At 41.5% G+C, this 27,797-nt stretch overlaps 1 protein-coding gene across 1 annotated transcript in view; it reads right to left on the reverse strand.

The window, feature by feature from the left end:
• arhgdig (Rho GDP dissociation inhibitor (GDI) gamma) overlaps positions 1-27,797 on the reverse strand; it is a 54,266-nt gene that overhangs the window by 19,932 nt on the left and 6,537 nt on the right. The window contains exons 2-3 of the mRNA XM_060840240.1: positions 23,488-23,664; positions 11,961-12,044 (exon numbers count right to left, since the gene is read on the reverse strand). Of these exons, the coding sequence (XP_060696223.1) occupies positions 11,961-12,044; positions 23,488-23,664 (261 nt within the window). The remainder of the gene's footprint in view (positions 1-11,960; positions 12,045-23,487; positions 23,665-27,797) is intronic.

Below are 27,797 nucleotides of genomic sequence, written 5' to 3' on the forward strand. Positions count from 1 at the left end.
GTTAAAAAAAATCTGGAATTAAGAATCTACTGATGACCATGAAACCATTGTTGATTGTTGAAAAAACCCAGCTGGTCCACTAATATCCTTCAGGGAAGGAAATCTGCCATCCTCACCTGGACTGGCCTACATGTGAATTCAGACCCACAGCAATGTGGTTGACTCTCAACTGCCCTCTGAAATGGCCTAGCAAGCCATTCAGTTATACCAATCACTACAAAAGCCTCAAAGAAATGAAACCGGATGCATCACCTGGCATCGACCTAGGCACCAGAAGCCAATGACAGAAACAGCCTTATTAATGCTGCAAAGTCCTCCTTACTAACATCTGGGGGTTAGTGCCAAAGTTGAGAGAACCATATCGCAGACTAGTTAAAGAACAATCTGACACAGTCATACTCACAGAATCATATCTTACAGACAATGGTGTGATTCCATACCATCACCATCACTATCCCTGGATATGTCCTGGCCCATCGGCAGAACAGACCTGTCAGAGTTGGTGGCACAGTGGTATACAGTTGGGAGGGAATTGCTCTGGGACTCCATGAAGTCTCATGTCTTTAGGTAAAACATAGGCAAAGAATGGTCCTGCTGAATACCACGGACAATCCTCCCTCGGCTGATGAATCTGTACGTTGAACAACACTTAGAGAAAGCACTGAGGGTGGCAAGGGCATAAAATACTCTGGGTAGGGGATCTCAATATCTACCACTGAGTGGGTCGGTAGCAGCACTGCAGATCGAGCTGCTCAGGTCCTAAAGGACATAGCTGCTAGACTGGGTCTGCGACAGGTGGTGCGGGAACCAAGAGGGAAAAACATACTTCACCACATCCTTACCAATCTGCCAGCTGCAGATGACAGTATTGGTAAGAGTGACTACTTCACAGTCCTAGTGAAGATGAAATCCTGCCATCACATTGAAAATAACCTACATCATGTTGTGTGGAACTTTCACCATGCTAAATGGGGCAAACTTCGAACAGATCTAGCATCTTAAGACTGGGCATCTATGAGACACTGCGGGCCATCAACAGCAGCAGGATTGAACTTCAGCATAATTTGTAGCCTCATGGCCGGGCATATCTCTCACTCAACCATTATCGTCAAGCCAGGGGATTGAACCCTGGTTCAATGGAAAGTGCAGGAGCGCATGCCAGGAGCAGCACCAGGCATACCTGAAAATGAGGTGTCAACCTGGTGAAACCATCAAACAGGATTACTTGCATGCCAAACAGCATAGACAGCAAGTGATAGAGCTAAGCAATCCCACAACCCACGAATCAGATCTAAGCTCTGCAATCCTGCTGCATTCAGTCATGAATATTGGTAGACAAATAAACAACTCACTGAAATATTCCCAACTTCAATAATGCAACATCTCAGCACATCAGTGCAAAAGGTATGGCTAAAGCTTTCACAGCAATCTTCAACCAGACACGTCGAGTGGATGATCCATCTCGGCCTCCTCCAGTGGTCCCCAGCATTACAGGTATAAGTCTTCAGCTATTTCGTTTCACTCCATGTGATATCAAGAAATGGTTGGAGACACTGGATACTACAAAAACTATGGGCCTTGACAACATTCCAGCAATAATACTGAAGACTTGTGCTCCAGAACTTACTACTCCACCAGCCAAGCTGTTCCAATACAGTTACAACACTGGTTTATTTGTGAAAAATTACTCAAGTATGTCCTGTACATAAAAAGCAGAACAAATCCAACTCTGACAATTACTGCCCCATCAATCTACTCTCAATCATCAGTAAAGTGATGGAAGGGGTCATCAACAGTGCTGTCCAACAGCATCTGCTCAGCAACAACCTGCTCATTGATGCTCAGCCAGAGGTTCAAGAAGGGAGCTCACCACCACCTTCTCAAGGAGTAAGTGAGGACTACAGATGCTGGAGATCAGAGCTGAAAATGTGTTGCTGGAAAAGCGCAGCAGGTCAGGCAGCATCCAAGGAGCAGGAGAATCGACGTTTCAGGCATGAGCCCAAAGTCCTGAAGAAGGGCACATGCCCGAAATGTTGATTCTCCTGCTCCTTGGATGCTGCCTGACCTGCTGTGCTTTTCCAGCAACACATTTTCACCACCTTCTCAAGGGTAACTAGGGCAACCATTAAAAGCTGGCCAGCCAGCAATGCCCACATCCCACAAATGAATTAAAAAGAAAAACTTCACACAGATCGTCAAGGTCAGTGAATATATGAGCACATGGCATCCCATACCAACCTCACCATCACCTCTCACACTGCCACATTCCCATCAGTCATCCAGCAGCAGTGCCTGGCAATCAGCATTCATCCCAAACATTCAGAATTCCACCTCAGCCTCATGTGATGCTAACCTCATCTCTTGCTGTCTCCACATATTTGCAAATATTAAGCCAAGGCAGGCGTATCACTGGAACACAAAGCAACATGATCATCAATGTACTGGAGTTCGTTGCTGATGTTTATTGTGGGATTTTAACAAATGGGATTTGTTACTGAGTGTGCCTCAGAAGCATGCTATTGCAGAGAGTCACAAATAAGGGAATTTGTCTGATGGAAACTGAAGTTTGAGCAGAGGATTTTTTTCAGCCTGTCTGAAGAGGTCTTGCCTGCTTCCTACTTTATCTCCTGCCGAGGTGACCACTGGATTCCCGGAAGCAAACAGTAAGCCATGAAACAGGACACCAACTCATGCAAGAACTGAATGGCTTCCTTAAGTGATCCAGGTGTCAGAAACTTTACTTTAATCAAGTGATGTGTTTTTATTCTACATGGCATTATGTGTTGTAGTGTTTTGAAAGACATATAAATATAAATTTTCATTTAAATCTACCATTAAGAATAACACCATTAAGACAGTGTTGCAGGAATGTTGAGGCACAGAAAATCCCTTTGAATAAAGGCAGCCATTGTTGTAGCTAATGCATTTCTATATTCTGGTTTGCCAATACCTGTCCCTCAGTCCCAAGAATCTTATAGTCAGGTGGTGAATGTGAGTCATTTGGTACAACAGTTATTTTCTGGTAATCTGTAGAGACATCAAGATAGTGGGAATGTTGACGTCTTGGCTTCTGCAAGGAAAATGGGCACCCAACAATATGCTGTGCTGTGAATGGCTGCATACAAAGTGGTTATTAATTATGTCGTAGCCCTTGAGGTCCTGTACCTCAGGTATACAAGGAGGAGTGTAGAATCATGTGTGCGCTGTTGATGATGACCCATACTATTGGGACTCCTAGTAGCCTGACAAACAAATGTCCTTTAATCCTACTTCTCTCTGCTGAGGTAGAAATAGCTCATGATGCAGATGATTACCGTGGAAAAAGTTATGGAAGAAATAGAATGTAGGGAAATAGATGGTGACATCTTGCAAAATGTCCAGATTACAGAGGAGGAAGTGCTGGATATCTTGAAATGGATAAAGGTGGATAAATGCCCAGGATCTGATCAGGTGTACTCTAGAACTCTGTGGGAAGCTAGGGAAGTGATTGCTGGGCCTCTTGCTGAGATATTTGTATCATCGATAATCACAGGTGAGGTGCTGGAAGACTAGAGGTTGCTAATGTGGTGGCACTGTTTAAGAAGGGTGGTAAGGTCAAGGGTGGTAAGGTCAAGTGAACCTGATGTCAGTGGTGGGCAAATTAGATTAGATTACTTACAGTGTGGAAACGGGCCCTTCAGCCCAACAAGTCCACACCAACCCGCCGAAGCGCAACCCACCCATACCCCTACATTTACCCCTTACCTAACACTACGGGAAATTTAGCATGGCCAATTCACCTGACCCGCACATCTTTGGACTGTGGGAGGAAACCGGAGCACCCGGAGGAAACCCACGCAAACACGGGGAGAACGTGCAAACTCCACACAGTCGGTCGCCTGAGTCGGGAATTGAACCCAGGTCTCAGGCGCTGTGAGGCAGCAGTGCTAACCACTGTGCCACTGTGCCGCCCACTAAATTGTTGGAGGGAATCCTGAGGGACAGGATGTACATGTATTTGGAAAGGCAAGGAGTGATTAGGGATAGTCAACATGGTTTTGTGCATGGGAAATCATGTCTCACAAACTTGATTGAGTTTTTTGAAGAAGTAACAAAGAGAAATGGTGAGGACAGAGTGTAGATGTGATCTATATTGGCTTCAGTAAGGCGTTCGACAAGGTTCCCCAAGGGAGACTGGTTAGCAAGGTTAGATCTCATGGAATACAGAGAGAACTAGCGATTTGGATACAGAACTGGCTCAAAGGTAGAAGACAGAGGGTGGTGGTGGAGGGTTGTTTTCCAGACTGGAGGCCTGTGACCAGTGGAGTACCACAAGGATCGATGCTGGGTCCTCTACTTTTTGTCATCTATATAAATGATTTGGATGTGAGTATAAGAGGTACAGTTAGTAAGTTTGCAGATGACACCAAAATTGGAGGTGTAGTGGACAGTGAAGAGGGTTACCTCAGATTACAATAGGATCTTGACCAGATGGGCCAATGGGCAGAGAAGTGGCAGATGGAATTTAATTCAGATAAATGCGAGGTGCTGCATTTTGGGAAAGCAAATCTTAGCAGGCCTTTTATACTTAATGCTAAGGTCCTAGGGAGTGTTGCTGAACAAAGAGACCTTGGAGTGCAGGTTCATACCTCCTTGATACAGGTATATAGGATAGTGTCTTAGGTGTTTGGTATGCTTTCTTTCATTGGTCAGAGTATTGAATACAGGAGTTGGGAGGTCAGATTGCGGCTGTACAGGACATTGGTTAGGCCACTGTTGGAATATTGCATGCAGGTCTCCTTCCTGTCAGAAAGATGCTGTGAAACTTGAAAGGGTTCAGAAAAGATTTATAAAGATGTTGCCAGGGTTAGAGGATTTGAGATGTAGGGAGAGGCTGAATAGGCTGGGGCTGTTTTCCCTGGAGTGTCGGAGGCTAAGGGGTGACCTTCTAGAGGTTTACAAAATCATGAGGGGCATGGATAGGATAATCAAACAAAATCTTTTCCCTGGAATTAGGGAACTAGAAGGCATAGATTTAGGGTGAGAAGGGAAAGATATAAAGGAGATCTAAAAGGCAACATTTTCACACAGAAAGTGGTACATGTGTGGGATAAGCTGCCAGAGGAAGTGGTGGAGACTTGTACAATTGCAATATTTAAAATGGGTATATGAATAGAAAGGGTTTGGAGGGATATGGGCCAGGTGCTGGCAGGTGGGACTAGATTGGGTTGGGATATCTGATCTGAAAATGTGTTGCTGGAAAAGCGCAGCAGGTCAGGCAGCATCCAAGGAGCAGGAGAATCGACGTTTCAGGAGGCTCATGCCCGAAACGTCGATTCTCCTGCTCCTTGGATGCTGCCTGACCTGCTGCACATTTCGAGCAACACATTTTCAGCTCTGATTTCCAGCATCTGCAGTCCTCACTTGCTCCTAAACAGTATAGACACAAAATAAGAGAGGACAATAGTAATGTGGAAAATGAGGGTCACAGAATGGCAGGAAGTGACAGAGAGAAAAATGCTCTTAGAAATCCACAAGCAGTCAAGACTAGATGTTACAATGGTAACAAAAAGACAAAACTACATTGTGATGAATAAAGTAAATGAATTGATAAAACACTTTGAAATAAATAAATATGATCTGATAGCCAGGATGTAGACATGGCTGCAGGATAATAAGGACTGAGTTCTGGATTATGAGAAATACATGGCATTCAAGAAGAATAGGAAACTAGATAAAATGGAGGGGTAGCACTGTTAATCAAGCATGATGTTTTTGTAATAGTTAGAGATTACACTGGTTCCGCAGATTAAGATGTCGAATCAGTTCAGGTGGAGATAAGAAAAATTCACAGGAAAGAAGTCTTAAGTGGGAGTGGTCTACAGACCCCCTAACAGTATCCACAATATAGGACAATATATAAGAAAAAATATTGAGTACTTGTAATAAGGGAACAGCAGTAACCATGAGTAACTTCAATTTGGACATTAACTGGGAGAAGCAGATTGACAGTAATAGCCTGAATGCATTCAAGATAGTTTCTTAGGCCAGATCATTCTGGAACAGACCAGAGAGCAGGTTCTATTAGAGTTGGTATTGCATAATATTATGACTCACTCGGGAAAGTGCATTGAATCTCAAACACCATTACACCCAGGGTCACCACAAAGTTATGTTTTAATCAAAGTTCACAAAGTTCCTAATTTATGTGCCTGCTGGAATCAAGTCCACAGAAAATACTAACCAGTTTCCCACACTTAACAAGAATTGTATTTATTACAAATAAGTAAATTCTAATCACAAGTAAACAGCTATTAACCATCAACATACGGTTTACTAAATAAAACTTGAACCATCTTCTTAAAACCTGTATACATACACACAAACAGACTGAGATAAACAAAACAAAAAATGGGTTTATGGGTTTATGGTAAAAAAACTGGATACCACAGTTTAATAGCACCAAACCCCAGTAATTATTCCTTTTGGTTGCCAGGACTTTCTATTCTTCAATCTGCTTTCTCCATTTTCTTTCACTTCCCTGCAGTTGGCACAGGGTAATCGGTACAGTAATTACAAAGTCTCTTAGTTACTGGTCAGATGCAGAATAATGGGTTGAGAAAGTAATTGGTTTTCTTCATGTTTCAGTTTTACTGCAGAGAGTGACACACACAAAACCTACCCTTCCAGCAGTCTGAGAATTCTTTTCAGTATCGTTCACATCCACAAGTTGTTCAGCTAACTGTTGAAAGACCTGTTGGCACCCAGGATTGGCCACAATTGCACAAAATCAATCAGCTACCTGTTGCCAGCCAAATAGCACCTGGACATACATCCCAGTGCCATTCTATCCAGAGACATTCTCCCCCATTACTAAAACAAAGCAGCAAAGTGAATACTGCACACAATGAGTTTCAGAGATTCGTTTTCAAAAGTGCAGCAATAAATCCACTTAATCCAATCTATTTTAGTCCAAAATTGAATATACAGAAAAAGTAAAATTACACAGACTTTATGAATAATATGACAGGATTAATGAATGGCTTCAGAGTAATAGTATCCCTAGATTGCAGCAACCACACTATGATTCAATTTATATTCAGTTTGAAAGGGAGAAGATTGAGTCTAAGATTGTTGTGTTAAACTTAAATAGGACTAACTGTATAGGCATGAAAACTGAGCTAACTGAACTGTTTTAGCACATAGGACTGGGGACAGACCAATAGAGACACATTGGCATGTATTTAAGGGAATATTTCAGAATACTCAGAGTAAGTACATGCCAACTATAAATGGAAATTCTAAATAGAGAACCCTGTTATGGACTAGGCCAGACCCCTCAAAATATTTTTAAGCAGGTAGCCCAGACCATAACTTTGCTATTTATTTAGCTAGGTGTATAGTGGATATTTCTGGAGTAAATGAGCTGGTTCGACTGCCAAGTTCTAAACAAACAAAATTTAATTACGAAATTATGGAATGAAACACAAAGAACAGAATACCGGTTAACTTATCCTAGCTAAACCCAACTTACTGATGCTGTTCCGAAAATACTGTGTAGTTCAATTTAGTTGGGAAGGAAGTTGAGTAAGAGTCACGGGGAAAACTGGAAGCCTTATATTTCTCCTTCTGCCCTTATCATTTGAAACTGTAAGTTGCCTGTGCCATTGTTTACTGTTTGTACTATGGGATGTTGATATCACTGGCATTTATACTTGTCACTAATTGCTTAGAGTCAACCACATTGCTGTGGGCCTGGAGTCACAAGTAGGCCAGGGCAGGTAAATATAGATTTCCTTCCCTAAAGGACATTAGTGAACCAGATTTCTTTTTCACAGCTACTGACTTTTTTAGAGATAGTGTTGCTGAACAAAGAGACCTTGGAGTGCAAGTTCATAGTTCCTTGAAAGTAGTGTCACAGGTAGATAGGACTGTGAAGAAGGCATTTGGTATGTTATCCTTTATTGGAGAGAGTATTGAGTATAGGAGTTGGGAAAAGAAACATTAGGGGCAACTTTTTCATGCAGATGGTGGTACATGTATGGAATGAGTTGCCGAGGAAGTGGTGGAGGCTGGTACAATTGCAACATTTAAAAGGCATCTAGATGGATATATGAATAGGGAGGGATATGGGCCAAGTGCTGGCAATTGGAACTAGATTAGTTTGGGATATCTGGTCAGCATAGACGGATGGGACTAAAGGGTCTGTTTCAGTGCTGTCCATCTCTATGACTCTGACTATATCATACAAATTTATCTTTTCTCTTTATACACACTGACAAACCTGCTTTTTATTTGCATAGCTTTCTATTCCTTTGCTAAATTACAAGTATATTGGTCTCTGACTACACACCATTCCTCTAAAGCAATGTTTGTCCATATGAAAACTTTCTGAACTTGGTCAAGTAAAACACCATACAACTTCGAGCTTTATGCTTGGAGCAGTTCTGTCAGAGATAATTCGACAGCCATAACTCTATCAAGGCAGGGCAAGGATATATTTTGATTTGCAATAAGTGCACATGCAAGCATTACCAGGAATAAGTGTTGTCCCTCCTCTATGGCATCAATGTAAAGTCAGAGGCAAAAATACTTTGCACACCTACTAGGTGGGATTTTTCCAGATTATGTGAAATTGTAATTGATTTGCCACAAATCCATTTTAAAATGATCAACTAGTGATTGATTACCTATGGAAAACAGTTCATTCTCTGAAATTGTCATTGCTAGAAGACATATTTTACAGAGGAACTTCGATTATCTGGTTATCGATTATCCGAATTTTGGATTATCCAAAGAAGATTTCAAGGTCCCGCAAAAACGTTATGTGAAAGAGCTAAGTGTATTTGATTTACCTATACTGAAGAACATGTGAAAACACTGGCAAGAACAAAGAAACACGAGCAGCTCAAACATCAGCGACTGGATGTTTTTTAGGTAAAGGTTGTTACACAGCTCCTTGCAAAGGTAAGTGTTTTACAGTATTCCCATCACTTTACTGGGCTGTTCATTGAACAAAAAGGCCGAGAATGTAAATGTATGCGCGAGGCGATGCTTCTGTCTTTCTATCGCAGGACTGAGTTCCCGGAAACTGACAAAGGTTGCTGCGATCGCCGAAGCTGTTCAGGCCCTTGTTTAATGCTGTCTTCACCACTCTTTGCCATATGTTAACTACTGCTGCATTTTAAAAACATTTTCTCATGTTATCATTACTTTATTTTGTTCATCATGTGAAATATGTGTCATCTTGCGGTCAACACATTAAAACTATAGATTTAAATAAATTCGCCAGTAGAGCACAGCATTTGATCACCCTGGTTTCCCTTGTTTAAGGTAAAATCGATTATCTGAATAATCAATTGTCCAAACAAAATAGTGCCCACCCATCTCATTTGAATAATCAAGGTTCCTCTGTATATGAAGTTGAATTTCTAACAACTCAGACGACCTTTTTATAATGCTCTGTTTCGGCATCACACTTGCTCTTGTCAGATACCAAATAAGAAAATAAGCAATTACTGGAAACCATCATTCACAGCTACATCAGCTGCCAACTCCAATGAAACATAAATTCATTGTACCTCTAGATTCACTTCATTGCCATTTAATCTGACAGTTCTAGTTTCATGCACAGATTACATCATCTTTCTTTCAAACCATGGGCTCTTATTAATTTTGCTAGCAACTAAGCAAGTTCCAAGTCAGAGACTGTAAAGAAAGGTGATAAATTTTTATTTAAATGGTGTTTTGCACAACCATCAGAATAGCCCAAAGTGCTATACAACCAACCAATTACCCCTGAAGTGCGGTCACTGTTGCTGGAAAGATAGCAACTGATTTTTGCATAACTAGTAATATGGTAATGATCAGCTAATCTGTTGTAGTGATGTTGATTCCGGAATAAATATTGACCAGGTGGTTTGAGAGAACTTCCTGCTTATCTTAAATATAATACCATGGGACCTTTTAAATCCATCAAGGGACTGGATTGAGGGTCAATTTAAAGGCTCATTTGAATGACAGTGCACTGCAGCTTCAATCTAGATTTTGTGATCAAGCCTCTGAATTGTTACATTTTTAAAGTAGGGAATCTTCCTACAGTAACAGCCTTTTTCCAATGAGAACATTCAGTCATTAACTTAAATACAACACTTTAGATGCTTAGAAGAGTGAGGAAGCACGAGGTGATCCGAGGAGAAAATGTTTTATGAATGAGTGCTAAATCAGAATATGGTTGTGGGTGGGGTCTTTCTGGTAAGTATTTCTCCAGCTGTAATTTGAATTAACAACCAGACTCAAATTTAGAACTTGGAAGGAGCAAGTTCATAAGAAACTGAGTTGGTGGCAGTGATGGTTATCTGTCAATCAGCTGCAAGTGGTTGCTAAAATAGATATTAGATTAGAATCCCTACAGTGTGGAAACAGGCCCTTCGGCACAACAAGTCCACACCGACCCTCTGAAGAGTAACCCATCCCCCTCTGAATAATGCCTCTAACACTATGGACAATTTATCATGGCCAATTCACCTGGCCTGCATATCTTTGGACTGAGAGAGGAGACACGGGAGAATGTGCAAACTCCACACAGACAGTCACCCAAGGCTAGAATTGAACCTGGGACCCTGGAACTGTGAGCCACCATGCCACCCATAATTGTTGTTGCAGAAAACAAATTTAGTAGTTGCAGCTTGGGTGTGAGACATCAGCTCTCTATAACAGTAGACAGGTTTTATTACAAGTGAGGAAGTACAGAGTGATGGAGAGTTAAAATACCTGTGAATGGAGTGCTAAGTCACAAATTTTGGTTCAGAGGAGGAAGAAGGTGCTACTTTGTTCATTTTTTTCTAACCTGTAGTAGCTGTTGAGTGTACTTTTGTATACAGGCTTGGAGACTATAACATGGTCTCATATTAACAAACTAAATTAATAACTAATTGACAAATTTGGGGCAGATGTCTTTATGAATGGAGCCAAATACAGATTTTGAGGATAAGGATCCATCAGTCATGGTTCACAAAGGAACAAACAACATAGGTCAAGCTAGAAATTATATTTTGCTGAGTATGTTTGAGGACATGAGGTTCAAATGAAAGCACAGAACCTCAAAGGTGATCTTTCTTTTTACCTAAACCATGCTCCAGTTGGCACAGGGTCAAGTGAATCAGGGAATTAAACATGTGACTCAGAGAGTCATGTGGGAAATAAGGGTTTTGATTGATGGTCTTTAGTTGTGACATGCAACATTTTGAAGGAGCCTGAAGAATAGACTCTACGAGATTGTTTACTCCACTGGGAAATTTAGAACGTGGGGACATTGTCTCAAGATAACAGGCAATCTTTGAAGAGTGAGTTGATGAGAATTGTTTTCATTCCTTCATTCAATGCAATCATGACTGATCTTCAGCGTCAACTTCACTTACCTGCCTATTCGCTATATCTCTTCATTCCCCAAAACACTAAAAAAACTCTATTTATCCCAGCCATAAATATATAAAAATCTATTTATTCAAGTCAAAAATATATTAAAAGCTGGAGCAACCACAATCCTCTGGGGTAGACAATTCCAAAGATTCACAATCTTCTGAATGAAGAACATTTGATTTCATAAGCAAAATGTTTAGCTTTCTTCATGGATTTTTTGTTGTTTTTGCAACCCATTCAACCTGGCATCAAATTGGGGTGTGCGCTTCCTGAGTTCCAAATTTTAAAAGTACCTTTACTCATCAGAAAATTCAAGAAGGTGTCTTTTGAATCTTCATATTATAATGCTAATTTCATTGAGTCAAAAGGATGAACACAAGGATTAACCTGTAATTTAACTCTGGCATTCACATTACACGATGGCAAATGAAATAAGGATAAGGAACATACAACATGCTGCTTTGTTATAAATTAATACTGTTTATGTCAATATTAAATTCAACAGTTGTCAATCTAACTTAATGGAATACAAAGTCCATAGTTTAACTAAAATTTTTTACCTGTTAGATCCATGAAAATGGGCTCAGGTGCAGTAGGACAGACCAAGGTCAAACTTGTTACTTGAATGTTGGGAGTTTGGGGATCTGCAAGAGGTAAACATTCATCAGAACAGGCTTAAGTCAGTGGTCTTAACATGCAGCTGGGTACTGAATCTTAAAAGTGAAATCACAATGGCTCGAGACATGCGTTGACTATGGTGGATTAGAAAATGTTACAGGGAGGATTGACAATGGACAGGCAATGGCAAACATTCAAAGAGTGAATGGGTGAGCTAAAAACATTGTTTATTTCTATCTGCTGGAAGAGTACAAAGAAAACAGAAGCCAAAGCATGGCTTATGAGGGAAGCTATAGATTGTATTAGATGTAAAACAGAGGCATACAAATTGGCAAGAAAATAACAATAGATCTGAGGATTGGAAGCAGTTTGGAAGTCAGAAAAGAAGAATCACAGGATTGTTAAAGAAGGGGAGAGCAAGTTTGCAGCAACCATAAGAACTGACTGTGATACTTTCTATAGGTATGTAAACAGAAAGGATTGGTGAAAACTAATGTAGATTTCTTACAGTCAGAAACTGGGGAATTTATAATGGGGAACAAAGAAATGATTGACAAACTGAATTCATACTTTGCCTCTGCGTTCACAAAGGAGGACATGAATTATGGACTGGACATGATGGGAATGTCAGGTTCAGACAAAGGAAGGAACTGAAGCAAATCTGTATTAGTAGAGAAATGGTAATGGAGAAATTGATGAGATTGAATGCTAATAAATCTCAGGGCCTGACCAGCTTTATCCCAGAGCACTAAAGCAGGTGGTCCTAGAAAGTGTGAGTGCATTGGCAGTCATCTTCCAAGATTCATTAGACTCTGGAACAGTTCCTAGAGATTGAAGGCTAGCTTATTTAACTCCACTAATTAAAAACAGAGGTAGAGAGAAATCAGTGAGTCTGATGTTTATAGTGGAGAGCATGCTAGTCTCCATGATCAACGATTTTATTTCAGACCATTTTGAAAACAGTGTTAGAATTAGACATAGTCAACAGGAATTACGAAAGGGAAATCATGCTTGATATATTTACTGGAATTCTTCAAGGATGTAACTAGTGGAGTTGATCAGGAGCAGAATAGAAGAACCAGGAGCTTAAGTAGGCTGCTCCGCCATTCAATAAGATCAAGGCTAATCTTTTCATGGACTCAGCTCCACTTACCTTCTTTTTCAACATTTATTTTAATTCCTTTATGTTTCAAAAGAATATTTACCTCAGCTTTAAAAGTGATTACTGTAGTAGCGTCAACTACTTCCCTGGACAGGGAATTCCAAAGAATAACAATCCTCTGGGTGAAGAAGTTCCTTCTCAGTTTAGTTCTAAACCTGCTTCCTCTAATCTTGAGGCCATGTCCTCTCGTCCTAGTCTCACCCACCAGTGGAAACATCCTATCTGTTTCTATTTTATCGATTCCCTTCATAATTTTATATGTTTCTATAAGATTCCCCTCATTCTTCTCAATTCCAATGAATATAATCTGAATCTACTCAGCCTCTCCTCATAGCAAACGCCCCCAACTCTGGAATCAGCTTCTTCTGCACCCCCTCCAGTGTCAGTATATCCTTTCTTAAGTAAGGAGACCAAATCTGTATGCAGAACTCCAGATATGGCCTCACCAGCACCTTGTACATCTGTTACATTACTTCTCTACTTTTAAACTCAATCCCTTTAGCAATGAAAGACAAAATTCCATTTGCCTTCCTAATGGCTTGTTGTACCTGCAGACTAACCTTCTCTGATTCATGCACAAGGACACCCAGGCCCCTGTGCAAATCAGCATGCTGCAACTTTTTACATTCAAGTAACAATCCATTTTGCTGTTACTCCTACCAAAATGTATGAGTTCACATTTACTAACATTGTATTCCATCTGCCAGACCTTTGCCCACTCACTCAATGTATCTATGTTCCTCTGCAAAGTTACTCAGTCCTCTGCAAACTTTGTTTTGCCATTCATCTTAATGTCATCAGCAAGTTTTGACACCATACACGTGGGCCCAACTCCAAATCATCGCTATGAATTGTAAATAATTGTGATCCCTGGGACACACCACTAGTAACTGCTTTATTATGAACTTTATTTACACTTTCAGAAGACTTTCACAAAGTCCAAAGTAAGAGATTAATGTGGAAAATTAAAGCAGATATGTTGGGGGTAATGTATTGAGATGAATAGAATGTTAGTAGCAGACAGGAAACAAACAGTAGGAATACATTGGTCTTTTTCTGAATGGCAAGAAGTCATTAGAGAGATACAACAGGCTCGGTTCTGGGATCCCAGCTATTCACAATATATGTTCATGATTTAGATGAAGGAACTGGATGTAATATAAAAAAAAATTGCAGGTGGCACAGAGCTGCATGAAAGGGTGAACTGTGAGGAAGGTTCATGATTCGGACAGGTTGAGTGAGTGGCCAAATTCATGACAGATGCAGCATAATGTGGATATATGCAAAGTTATCCACTTTGGTTGCAAAAATAAGAAGGCAAATTATTATTTGAAAGTTGAGAGAGTGAAATGTTCAATGAAACATATGTGTCCTCATGCAGCATTCACTGAAAGTAAGCACGTCGGTGCAGCAGGCAGTAAAGAATGCAAACTATATGCTGGCCTTCATAGCGAGAGGATTCAAATACATGAACAAGTATGTCATGCTGCAATTATACAAGACATTGGTGAAGCCACACCTGGAATATTTTGTACAGTTTGGTTTCTTCTTATAGAGTCATACAGCATGCAACAGATCCTTTGGTTCAACTCATCCATGCCGACATAGTCCCATTCTAATCTGACCTGGTCCCATTTTTCAGCATATGGCCCATATCCCTCTAAACCCTTCATATTTATATATCCATCTAGAAGCCTTTTAATTATACTGCCCTCTCCACCACTCTGTCTGGCAGCTCTGCGTGAAAAAGTAACCCTCAGCTATACCTGACAAATCTGTTAGAGTTTGTTGTGGAGATAACTAGCAAGTTAGACAAAAGAGAGTCAGTAGATGTAATCTATTTGGATTCCTCGAAGGCCATTGACAAGGTGCCACACAGGAGGCTGCTAAATAAGATAAAAGCCCATGGTGCTAGAGACAAGGCACTGGCATGGATAGAGGTTTAGCTGACTGTCATAAGACAGAAAGTAGAGATTAAGGGTTTTTTTTTCAGGATGGCAACTGGTAACAAGTGGAATTCAACAGGGGTCAGTGTTGGTGCCACAACTACTCACATTACACATTAATGATCTGGACAATGGAACTGAGGGCATTGTTGTAAATTTACAGATGACACAAAGATAGGTGAAGGAACAAGTAATGGTGTGGAAGTGGGGATGCTACAAAATGACTTGGACATGCTAGGAGAGTGGGTTGAGAAGTGAGGAAAAATTTCAGAAATCGGAAGCACAAAGAGATTTGGAAGCCCTAGTTCAAGATTCTTTTAAAGTTAGCATGTAGGTTCAGTTGGCAATTAGGAAGGCAATATTTGCATGTGATTCAAGTGCACTAGAGTACAGGAGCAGCAATGTACTGCTGAGAATCTGGTCAGACTGCATTTGGAATATTGTGAGCAGGTTTGGGTCCGGTATCTAAGGAAAAATGTACTGACATTGGAGGGGATCCTGAGGAAAGATGTTCTTACTTTGGAAGAAGTGCAGCAAAAGTTTACCAGATTGATTCCTGGGATGGTCGGACTGACATACAAGGAGAGAATGTGTTGGTTAGGATTGTATTCACTGGAGTGCATAGAAACCGATAAAACTATAACAGGACTCGATAGGTTTCATGAGGGAAAGATGTTTCCTATTATAAGGGAGTCCAAAATCAGGGATAATTGTTTAAGGATAAATGGGAAGACTCTTAGGATTGAGATGAGGAGAAACTCTTCTCCTAGAGAGTTGGAAGCCTTTGGAAATCATCACCACAGAGAGTGGTTGAAGTCAAACTATTAGGTGTTTTCAAGAAGGTGGTGCAAAGAACAAAGAACATTTACAGTCCAGGAACAGGACCTTAGGCCCTTCCAGCCTGAGCCAATCCAAATCTACTGTCTAAACCTGTTGCCCAATTCCTAAGCATCTGTATCCCTCTGCTCTCCACCTACTCATGCGTCTTTCCAGATGCATCTTAAATGAATCTACCGTGCCTGCCTCTACCACCTCTGCTGGCAACGCGTTCCAAATGCCCACTACCCTCTGTGTGAAGTATTTGACTTGTGTATCCCCCTTAAACTTTCCACCTCTCACCTTGAAAGCATGACCTCTCATTATTGAATCCTTCATCCTGGGAAAAAGCTTGTCTCTATCCACCCTGTCTATACCCTTCATGGTTTTGTAAACCTCAATTGGGCCTCCCCTCAATCTCCTTTTTTCTAATGAAAATATACCTAACCTACTCAATCTCTCTTCACAGCTGGCACCTTCCATACCAGGCAACAACTTTGTAAACATTCTCTGTGTCTTGTCTAAAGCATCCACATCCCTTCGGTAATGTGGCGTCCAGAACTGTATACAGTATTCTAAATGCAGCTGAACCAATGTCTTGTACAATTTTAACATGATTTGCTAGCTCTTATACTCAATACCCCATCCATTGAAGGCAAGCATACTATATTACTTGTGGCTAAACGGATTGAGGGCTATGGGAGGACAGTGGAATTAGGTTATTGAATTCAATGATTAGCTATGATCATATTGAATGGTAGAGCAGGGTCAAGGATTGAATAGCCTATTCCTGTTCATATCTGCTATGTTTCAATGAAAGGGTTGTTAACTGATGTCATAGATAACAGAACAATATTCACACCAATTCACACCACAATGGTGGTTTGTCAATGGGAGACTTGATCCTTAGAGCTACCATTTCTAGTGCACACTTCAAATCTTTAATCAAGTTGCCATCTTGAACTAAAGGCAGGCTTCACTGGCTTAAAGGTTCATTACCATTAAAAGTATTCAGGAATATTACACAAATGTCAAGGTTATGAAAGTGCAAATCCAGCAGAGGTAGAAAGGCTATAAATAGCAATAAAGGAATATAAAGAAAGAAAGTACCAGAAGTATTCTTAAAAAGACAGAGATACCATCAAAAGTTAAAGTAATATGTTGAGAAAGAGTAGGATATATTTGAAATAAATTGAGAAGGAGAATGTGGCCTATTAAAGATGAGTGCAGGTGAGACTATAATATGGAAGATTTATTACAGAAACACATCTACATGTTTTCACAGTGGAGGAAGAGGATAAAGTAATAATGTTAGGATCCCAGCTGATAGTAATATTGGACTAATCAGATCCCACAATGAAACCTGGTGATAGTAATATTGGACTAATCAGATCCCACAATGAAACCTGGTATGGTAGATCAAAAGAAGCAAATGAAATTTGCTAACATTAATGCGCTATAACGCAATTAACAAATTGGGGACATTGTTTCTAAAGGGCAAATTTTAAAACGTGTTGGCTGTAACACAATTACATCACCAACACTTTAAGTGCTGTTTCTAAAGCACGTTTTTTTCTATAACATGAGATTGCACCATCGTGATATAGAAAAACTGACAATATATAGAGAAATCAGTGAGTAAAACCTTAATAAAAGAATGAAATAAAGGGTTAAATCTTCCCATATTCTGGTTGTGTCATTTTTGTTGAGTTTAATGTACCATTTCTCAGTGTGAAGCCTAGTCACTAACTCTAGTCAGTACTTCTATAATATGATGGTTGTGTTCTTGCACAACCCTGCATTATAGAAAACTCACGCTTTTAAAACATTATATCGCATTACAGTCAACATACGTTTTAAATGTTCGCGCTGTAGAAACTGCATCCCCAATTCATCAATCGCATTACACCGAATTTGCATTGACGAAATGCACGTTATAACAGAATGACCTGTATCTACCAGGCCCCTGTGGTTCTCCTCCTGTCCGATGTTAGCCCAATTCTCCTATTAAATATAGCCAGAAGTACTTGGTGCTGCTAGGATATTCCAGCATCCCTGGTGCCGGTACCATAAAATCAGTCCAGATCTACCCTGCACAGTCCCTGTGAATTATCCTGAAGACAGTGTCACATGTTGTGGACAGGCACCTCGACATCCTGGTGACAGAGTGGTGCAGAGAAGGGCTGACCTCTTCCCCAGGGCTGGCAGTGAAGGCCAGGCATTGCCAATCTGATCTAAAGTTGGCACCCAGGTCATATGGTCAGAACCATCTGGAAAAATATCTACCAGTGTAGGAAGTAAGTCAATAACCTTCACTGCTCCAATGGCTAAATGCTACACATTTCTCTGTGCTATACCATACTTCCTTTATCTTTGTTTACTCCTTTCCCACCTACATTCATGCTCTACCACTCTTACTATTGCCTGCAGCAGCTTTCCTCACTCGCTGACACTCTCCTCAACCCTGACACCACCAACCCTGCAGGGCTCTGTGCTGCCTACTCACTCACCCAAGCTGCTCCCTACCCTTCTACCAGCTGCATCAGCACTAGGAATGCCATCCACTTTCACTTCACTCAGTCCTTTCCTTTCTCTCATTGCAGGAGAAAATAGCCCACGATGGTGGAAATATTCATCTCTTCATCCATTACAAGGAGAGTTCGGCCCTGGAGGTAAAGATCAAGACCAGTCCCATTGAGATGCAGACACGTCCATGTTTCAGAAACCAAGAAAGAAGAATTGGTCATTGTTGTACCATTCTCCCACTATTGCCTACTGTGAATTTCTTATTAACATGACAAGCTTTTGCTCCTTTGACAGCAACTTGGCTGGAGACATGAGGACCCCTGCAGGATATCCCCTTATCATCTTCTAAGAGAACAGAGAGGCCTCAGAGGAAGTACTAAGCAAAGCTGTCTTCACCATCCTTCATCAGCTCAGATACTGACATCTCGGTGAGTATCTTTTCTAGATTAGAGTCAAGACAACATGCTGGTGAGCATTGACTGCTATGACTGCAGTTGGAAGGAGAAAAGACCCAGGTCACTGTCACTCAGAAGACTGCTGGAGACCAGACACCCGTTCAGTCATTAGTAGGGCACGGCCTCATAATATTGGTTTATCAGGAACTTCATACAATTACATAATCAGGCACAGGAAAAATGGTTAAGTTTGTCAGAGACACTGCGCAAACTGACATAAAGGCTGTAGCATTGTTATTCGGATCCCACTGCCTCAGGCATGAGGCTGTCCACTTCCTCTATCTAAAGGGTGGCAGCTGCATGGAAGCCAGGTCCAGAAATCTCAGAGAATGATAAATATACATGCAGCCTTTAGTGCTCAGCACTAACAGCAAAGCAATGAGGGAATGAGAGACCAGGACTTCACATCAGGTGCTTTTTCCCCACAAGTAGGACAGCAGGCATCAAGCCAGAGAAGGAACCATTCACAGCGCTAACACCAGCCCCACGCCCAGACACCTCCTCCCAGACACACTGGAAGTCCCTCCACCTCTCCCTGCCTGCCACCCACAGCTCTGATGGGGCTTCAGGTCAAGGACAGGGACAGGAGACACTCAGCACGTTAAACAAAAACACCCAAAGGATCACCAAATCTCCAAAGTAAATGTACTTCACTGTAGATCAGTCTCCCTCCAGAACACAGGAACGCACTGAGACACAGTCGGAGGGAAAGAAAGAAAACCTTCTGAGGTCATGCCTGAGAGTCATCAATGTAAATAAGTTTCCACTTTTGTAAATGTATGCTCACTTTCCACTTCCAGCTGTGTTTCTGAGTCCCTGTCTAGCCATGATTACAGCATGTTACATGCTGTATGTTAGTCTACATGTTAGTCAGTGCTACATGTTAGTCAGTGCTCCAGTTGGGATGACAGCAGTTGCTGCTCCATGTGCAGACAATGGGTAAATGGCAGGTGATTCCAACTTTGGCAACTCAGCTCTAAGTGTCTTTCAGCTTCAGTGTAAGGCAGATGTGTTGTCCTTTGAAGGGACTCACTTTGCTTGAAGCTAAAGTCCCCTCCATCACAGAATAAAGTACTTTGCCCATCCACTCCATGTGCAGTTGCTGCCATTTATATCTTCATTGTGCCCTTGGTACTTGAAGCACAATGGAAGGCAGCAGTGGTCCCTCTTCAAACAGTGAGTCTCATGCTCCATGTCTCTGCCTTGTGAATCCCCAAGTGTAAATATCGCCTTTCCCTCAAGTCTATTGGCTTTACACTTCCCCAAGTCACCACCAAAGAAGTCTATCTCAGTTTGCATCTGCCTTCTTCATACCTCAAGCTCCAGACATAGCAAAAAAAAATCATGCACAGTCTTCCCATAGAAGCTCGAGTGCTTACTACCTATGGTGGATGACACCCTCACATGACCCCTTCCCCTCCCATTCTGGACTAATGGTGATTAGATTAGATTACTTACAGTGTGGAAACAGGCCCTTTGGCCCAACAAGTCCACACCGACCCGCTGAAGCGCAACCCACCCATACCCCTACATTTACCCCTTACCTAACACTACAGGCAATTTAACACGGCCAATTCACCTGACCCGCACATCTTTGGACTGTGGGAGGAAACCGGAGCACCCAGAGGAAACCCACGCAGACACGGCGAGAGCGTGCAAACTCCACACAGTCAGTCGCCTGAATCGGGAAATGAACCCGGGTCTCAGGCGCTGTGAGGCAGCAGTGCTAACCACTGTGCCACCATGCTGCCCATGAAATCAACGTTTCGGGCAAAGGGCTTTTGCTGCTCCTTGGATGCTGCCTGAACTGCTGTGCTCTTCCAGCACCACTAATCCAGAATCTGGTTTCCCGCATCTGCAGTCATTGTTTTTATTCCTTCCCCTCCCATGCTCTACTTTCCCATCTTGTATCTGCATTAAACTGCACGGTATGTCAGAAATATTGTGAGCCTTTAAAGTGCAGCCAAGGGGGGAAGCATTGAAATACAACACAAGGCAGGGGTGTCGTGAGCAACCCAGTAGGTGCAAAAGAGTAAGCACTAAAAGAGGAAACAAGCAGCCTGAGGTGAGTTCGATTTATGAGCTGTGTGCCTGTCTCTCAGTATTGTCCGTATAAGTGTATTTCAATGAGAGGTGTCCTTGTGCTCTGAAGTGCACAGCGAATGACAGAAACATATTGTAATGGCTTGTGTCAGTTTCCAGCATCCATAGATGTAAGGTGTGTGTGAGGTCTCTGCCAATAATCTGGGTGCGACAATGTTGGTGTCGTGTATCCAAGCTAAAGGTCCAGAGAAGCAAGAGCTGGAGTTGTTAGCTACCCACTCTGGCCTTCATTGGCAGGAACACTTGACATCTTTTTCTTATCTGACAGCTGGAGAAATGAGAGCCTGCATATTAAAGAGATGAGCTTTAGGTGGTAATGAGGGTGATAATAAGTGATAATCTCATTTAATAGGATTCTCGCCGCTCACTTGTGAGTCTCAATATCTGGGATTTAATTCAAAAATGTGACTTGTTGATTTCTCTCTTGCCATCTTATACAATACTATTAAATTTCTTGCCATAGCCCACCTCATTCAAGGCCTGGGGAGATTTCGCATTGTGAAAGTTTCATCTCGTGATCTCCAAACTGGATAGAGGTTATTTCATACTTGGCAACTTGGCAAGAAATTTTAAATTAATTTGCATGTTAATCGTTGTATAGAATCCTTACCATGTGGAAGCAGGCTATTTAGTCCATTGAGTCCACATCCACCATCTGAAGAGTATCCTACCCCAACCCAACCCCTATCCTGCCCCATAAGCCTATATTTACCATAGCTTTCACATCTCTGGATGCTACAGGTAATTTCCCATTGCCAATCCATCCAACCTGCACATCTTTGGACTGTGAGAAGAAGCCAGAGCACCCGAAGGAAAAACACACAGAAACGGGGGGATGTGCAAACTCCACACGGACAATCACCCAAAGGTGAAATTGAACTCAGCTCCTTGGCACTGTGAGGCAGCAGTGTTAACAACTGAGTCACCACGCCACATACATGTCCAAACAGTTTAAGAAGCACACTTCAATTTCCCTCATTGATTAATTGTAACAAACAGCCATGACAATCAACAGAGATTCAGCAAATTGCTGTACAAGTCTTATCATGACGTACAAACCTGATCACTGGGCTGACTTTCAATTCCCTGTAGGGCCAGGGGCCACCAATTAATGGGGGAATATATCACCCTCCACCCCATTTGGGCATGGGTGTGGGCGGGGGGGGGGGGCGGCATTGTAATGATACAACTACAACTGTCAGCAGTGAGAGATCTGAAACAAACACTTTCAAAGTCTGGATAAATGTCACGAAAGGCTTTCTGTATTTAACAGTAATTAACCACTTCAAGGAATGAATTTTTCCCGTTGTTCTCCAAACTACCAAAAGAAATCTTGGGACCAGATTTAGGATTTTCATGAATCTTCCACCAAAGTTACGGAGGCTGTTCAATTCTAACCCATTCTTCCTGCAACTCAGTTATAACAATTGAGGAGATGGGAAGACGCAGGATGGAAGGCTATACGTAGCCTCTGGTTTCTTTTTTCTTATCATGAATCATGGCCCCTATACCTCTCTCCCTGCTCTCTTACCCTTCCCCAAACTTTCCACTCAAAATCTTAAAATTGGTCTTGATAGCACTTCCCCACCACTGTCCATCCCAATTCATTAGACACAGATGACCCGGCTGCAGTAAAAAGATAAAGTAACAATCCAACAAATTTTCAACTGAAGATTAAACCAGACGTTTGGGAGACACTGTATGTGGGGAGAAGGTCTGCAGATTGGCAGGAAGGATCCCTGACATTCAGATACTTTTGATAATTCCAAATGAAATGAATCCAGCAAAAATATGGAGCTGTTACCTTAAATGTCTGATTTCTCTCAGTGTAATGCAATGAAGATTCTAGTTCTGGATCAGAACAGATTTATTTCGAATACTTTTAGCATCTCAGAAATTATATGATTTCCTATACACATGATCTCATCCAGAACTCAGATCTTTCAATGGAAGCTTCTCTGCATAATTCGCTCTCTTGTTTCACCCGTAGGTTTAATCAATCAAGTACAGGTAGATAGATCAGAGAGACAATTAACAATTACAAACATCAGCTAGGAGCATAACAACAATCAAACACAGATTAATCAAATCATTGAAAACAACAGGAGCAATCTTTTCTCTTTTCAGACCTTATATTTCCAGCAATTTCTGCAATTAAATCCAAGTTTCTAGTTATATTTTTATCTGAGTGTAGTATTATTTTAATTAGTTCATTCATATTTCCCTTTCCTGTCTGTTCCATATCTTTTAATGCAAGCCTCCCATTACTTTTGCTAATTGAGAGGCAACTCGTCTAAACATTTAATTTGCATAACAGTGTAATTAGCATTTCAAGAAATTAATTAAAGATTTAGAAAGAATTCAAACTATTACTTCAACTATTATTCATAGATAGGAAATAGGAGTGTTTTCCCTTTGACTGTCATATAACTGAGTACACAAATATCAACCAGACACTAACCTATATCTAGAGGGCCACGGCCAAGAAGAGTCTGTTTGTACTTATTCAAACTCTCATCATCATTGTCCATCTCCTGAATTTCTTTCAGTGTTTTCTGTGCTGGTGCTCTGTAGCTTGAGTCAACCAAGGCATCCTCTTCTACAGGATACAGCTCTGGATCCTTTTCTGCCAAAATATCTTAGAGAAAAAGCACACCGATTTATTGTTAGTTAGCTTTCAGTTCTATAGTTGGATTTTATCAATGGAATTGAAAATTCCAAATACATAATGTCAATATCATCTGTGAGAAACTTTAATTTTAACATATAATTGCGTCCAAATCGTTGAGAATACCTTAATCCTCATGAACATTTGGGTTTATGTTATTTCAAGCACTTTACTAGTTTGAGGTTAGACATAGGTTACATCATTGCAGATCAGTGCATATCTCCAAACTAAAGGAACAAACAAAGTGATAACAGACAAATTAATTCTACTTTAACTCTGCAAAATTGTAAAATAGCCCTTTTTTGCACAAAGGTACAAATTCTCAAATGATCAGACAGTTATTTTAATTGTTGTGGTTCTGTTCGCCGAGCTGAGAATTTGTGTTGCAGACGTTTCGTCCCCAGTCTAGGTGACATCCTCAGTGCTTTGGAGCCTCCTGTGAAGCACTTCTGTGATCTTTCCTCCGGCATTTGTAGTGGTTTGAATCTGCCGCTTCCGGTTGTCAGTTCCAGCTGTCCGTTGCAGTGGTCGGTATATTGGGTCCAGGTCGATGTGCTTATTGATTGAATCTGTGGATGAGTGCCATGCCTTTAGGAATTCCCTGGCTGCTCTCTGTTTGGCTTGTCCTATAATGGTTATTTTAATTGCCGCCTTGTGATAAGAATCGGGGTAAGGTAGAATTCATTAGTCTCAATCACTCTCCCGCCAATGTCTGCTACTAGTTTAATAGTTGGGTTTCAGAAGGTATTGATGGTGTGGTAGCAGGAAGATATCTATCATTGCCAGGATCCAATCGTGTATTTCTGATCTTGGCACAACAGTCAATACTTGGACTGAGTGTCAGAACCACTGGTGAAGCATGGTAGAAAATAATTAGGTGCAAGTGCAAACTATGTGGAAGTGTAAGTCTGTAACGTGTATTGTACCTATAAAATCAATTAGAGGCATAGAGCTGTATAGCATGGAAACAGACCCTTCGGTGCAACCCGTCCATGCTGACCTGATATCCCAACCCAATCTAGTCCCACCTGCCAGCTCCCGGCCCATATCCCTCCAAACCCTTCCCATTCATATTCCCATCCAAATGCCTCTTAAATGTTGCAATTGTATCAGCCTCCACCACATCCTCTGGCAGCTCATTCCATACACGTACTACTCTCTGAGTGAAAAAGTTGCCCCTTAGGTCTCTTTTATATCTTTCCCCTCTCACCCTAAACCTATGCCCTCTAGTTCTGGACTCCCCAACCCCAAGGAAAAGACTTTGTCTATTTATCCTATCCATGCCCCTCATAATTTTATAAAGCTCTATAAGGTCACCCCTCAGCCTCCAACACTCCAGGGAAAACAGTCCCAGCCTGTTCAGCCTCTCCCTGTAGCTCAGATCCTCCAACCCTGGCAACATCCTTGTAAATCTTTTCTGAACCCTTTCAAGTTTCACAACATCTTTTTCGACAGCTGTACCCACACTACTGAATCCCTGCAATCTTGATGTTTGGGTTTTGGGATAGATGCAGTCTATTAGAAAGGGATATGATTTGCAGTTTCAGGGTGCATTTAATACAATGCTGTGAAATTTGATGGAGGGGGCAAGTGATGCTGACTGCACAATCATAAAATAAGAAGTTACTTGAATAAGAAAAACAGCATGAATGTTATGAAACTTATGTTTATTAATATGAACTAAGTTTTCACTCTGCTGTATTGATTTGATACTAAAGTGTTTGGATTTGTTCGTTGAATGGTGCTGAGAGAAATATTGCATTTTAAGAGGTTACATTAGCACGTTATAGAATCAAACAGAGAATGTTTTCATCTCTGAGTAGCAGCTTATAGCTACCAAAAAGCAAAAGCTCATTGACTTCTATCTCCAGTACCTACCACATATCATTGATATCATACTGGACTCACCAATGAACTAGCCCTTTCCAGTACAAACAGGCATGTTAATATTTCATCAAGTAAAGAAGGCTTTGTTGACTTGGGAATGTGCACAGGGAAGAAGATGGCTATATCGCCACAGATATATTATAAAGAGTTATGAGAGGGTTCAGAAATGGTTTACTAGGATGTTGCTAAGAGTAGAGGGTTTGAGCTACAGGGAGAGGCTATTTTTCCTGGAGGATCAGAGGCTGACCTTTTAGTGGTTTATAAATCGTGAGGGGCATGGATAGGGTATTTACCATGGGGTAGGGGAGTCAAAAACTATACAACATAGGTTTAGGTTGAGAGGGGAAAGATCTAAAAGGACCTAAAGGGCAACTTTTCACACAGAGGGTGGTGCTTTTATGGAATGAGCTGCCAGAGGAAGTGGTTAAGGCTGGTACAATTACAACATTTAAAAGACTTCTGGATGGGTACATGAATAGGTTTTGAGGGATGTAGGCCAAGTGCTGGCAAATGGGACTAGATTTATTTAAGATTTCTGGTCAACATAGATGATTGGAGTGAAGGGTCTGCTTCTGTGCTGTATATCTCTATAACTCTAAGTAAGAAGGTAGCCCATGGCAAGAGACTCTGCAGGGGCTAAAGGCTCTGCTTCAAGAATGCTGTCAAATAATAATATGAAAGCCCTCAATATCGATTACAACAAGTGGGAAAATCTAACTGAGAACTGAAGTCAAAGGCAACATTAATTGTGACCAGATGTCAGCCTTCCTTAGTGGCAAAAGACAATGTGATGTGTAGGATTTGTAGCAGATTTTGCTTTTCCTGACAGGCAGCTATTGTTCAGCCATCAGACCAAGTGCAACAGGATGATCTCAACTGACCTCATCAGAGTCCTGAAGCTGCAGTTCACCAGCACTCACGCATGAAAGACTTTAGATTAGATTTCTTACAGTGTGGAAACAGGCCCTTCGGCCCAACAAGTCCACACCGACCCGCCGAAGCGCAACCCACCCATTCACCCCTTTACCTAACACTACGGGCAATTTAGCATGGCCAATTCACCTGACCTGCACATCTTTGGACTGTGGGAGGAAACCAGAGCACCTGGAGGAAACCCGCGCAGACACAGGGAGAACGTGCAAACTCCACACAGTCAGTCGTCTGAGTCGGGAATTGAACCCGGGTCTCTGGCGCTGTGAGGCAGCAGTGCTGCCCACTTAAGAATAAATAAGACACACAAGAGTAAATAATTCTGTAAAATTAACTAATCTTATTTTCTATATTATATAATGCTTTGATGCCAAGAAATGTCAATTTATGAAATATTGGTTTGACTACTGATTGGCTTCTCTAAGTTTATCTGTTACAGGCTAGATTTTGCAGGCATCATAAGTGACTTATAACATCTGTCTACAACCTCACTGCACCCAAGTTGTGCAGGTTATCTCAAAACGAAGGACCCATCAGGAAGATTCTGGATCATGCCACAGGAAAATTGAAGCAGAGGTTCAGGTATCTGCAAAGGTCTGGCTTCACCTTACAGTCTGCCCCATATTCAGTTGGTAATCTTGGTATGTAGAAATGAGGTTGGACATTGAAGCACAGCATTGTCCTCACCCTCACACCATCCAATCTGCTTGCCCATGTTGGAAGTGCCCTTCAGGTGTTTATTTTGGCTCTCTGGCGCCACTCTAGCTTTGGAGTCAAATATTGTTGTGTTGAAGTTTCACTCCCGGCATGGACTGTTTTTTTCTGATGGCTTAGTTTCATATCCCTCGAAGAGTTGATAAAGAACACATCCCCACTGAATGTAACTGCTCCTCAGGCATTTAACACTCAATGGGGCATTTTTGCCTAAGGCTTAAACACTCCTCCCCTTCTCTTCTTTATGGGGAGGGCATTCTCCCTGAGAGAGAGCTGACAGACAATCCAATTGGCCAGCAGCTCTGTAGTCCCAGCATGAGAGTTACAAGCAGTGACCTATGCTGGGACATTAAGAAGAGGAAATTATGAATCCTGGATTTTTAGGTAAGTCTGGCATATTAGCAAGGCCTGAGTGCCAGTCCCAATGAGGTGGGGTGGATGGAGTGGGAGGCCAGATTTAAGAGATCGGAGGAGAATGAAAAAGGAGGCATGACCTTGTAGGATGGGCACAGAAGATCCCTAAAGCTGGTCTGCTCTCCTGCCCAATGCCATTCTATGCAGTGAAAGCTGCC

Source organism: Hemiscyllium ocellatum, chromosome 20 (genome assembly GCF_020745735.1).
Source record: "Hemiscyllium ocellatum isolate sHemOce1 chromosome 20, sHemOce1.pat.X.cur, whole genome shotgun sequence".
NCBI classification, from domain to species: Eukaryota; Metazoa; Chordata; class Chondrichthyes; order Orectolobiformes; family Hemiscylliidae; genus Hemiscyllium; species Hemiscyllium ocellatum.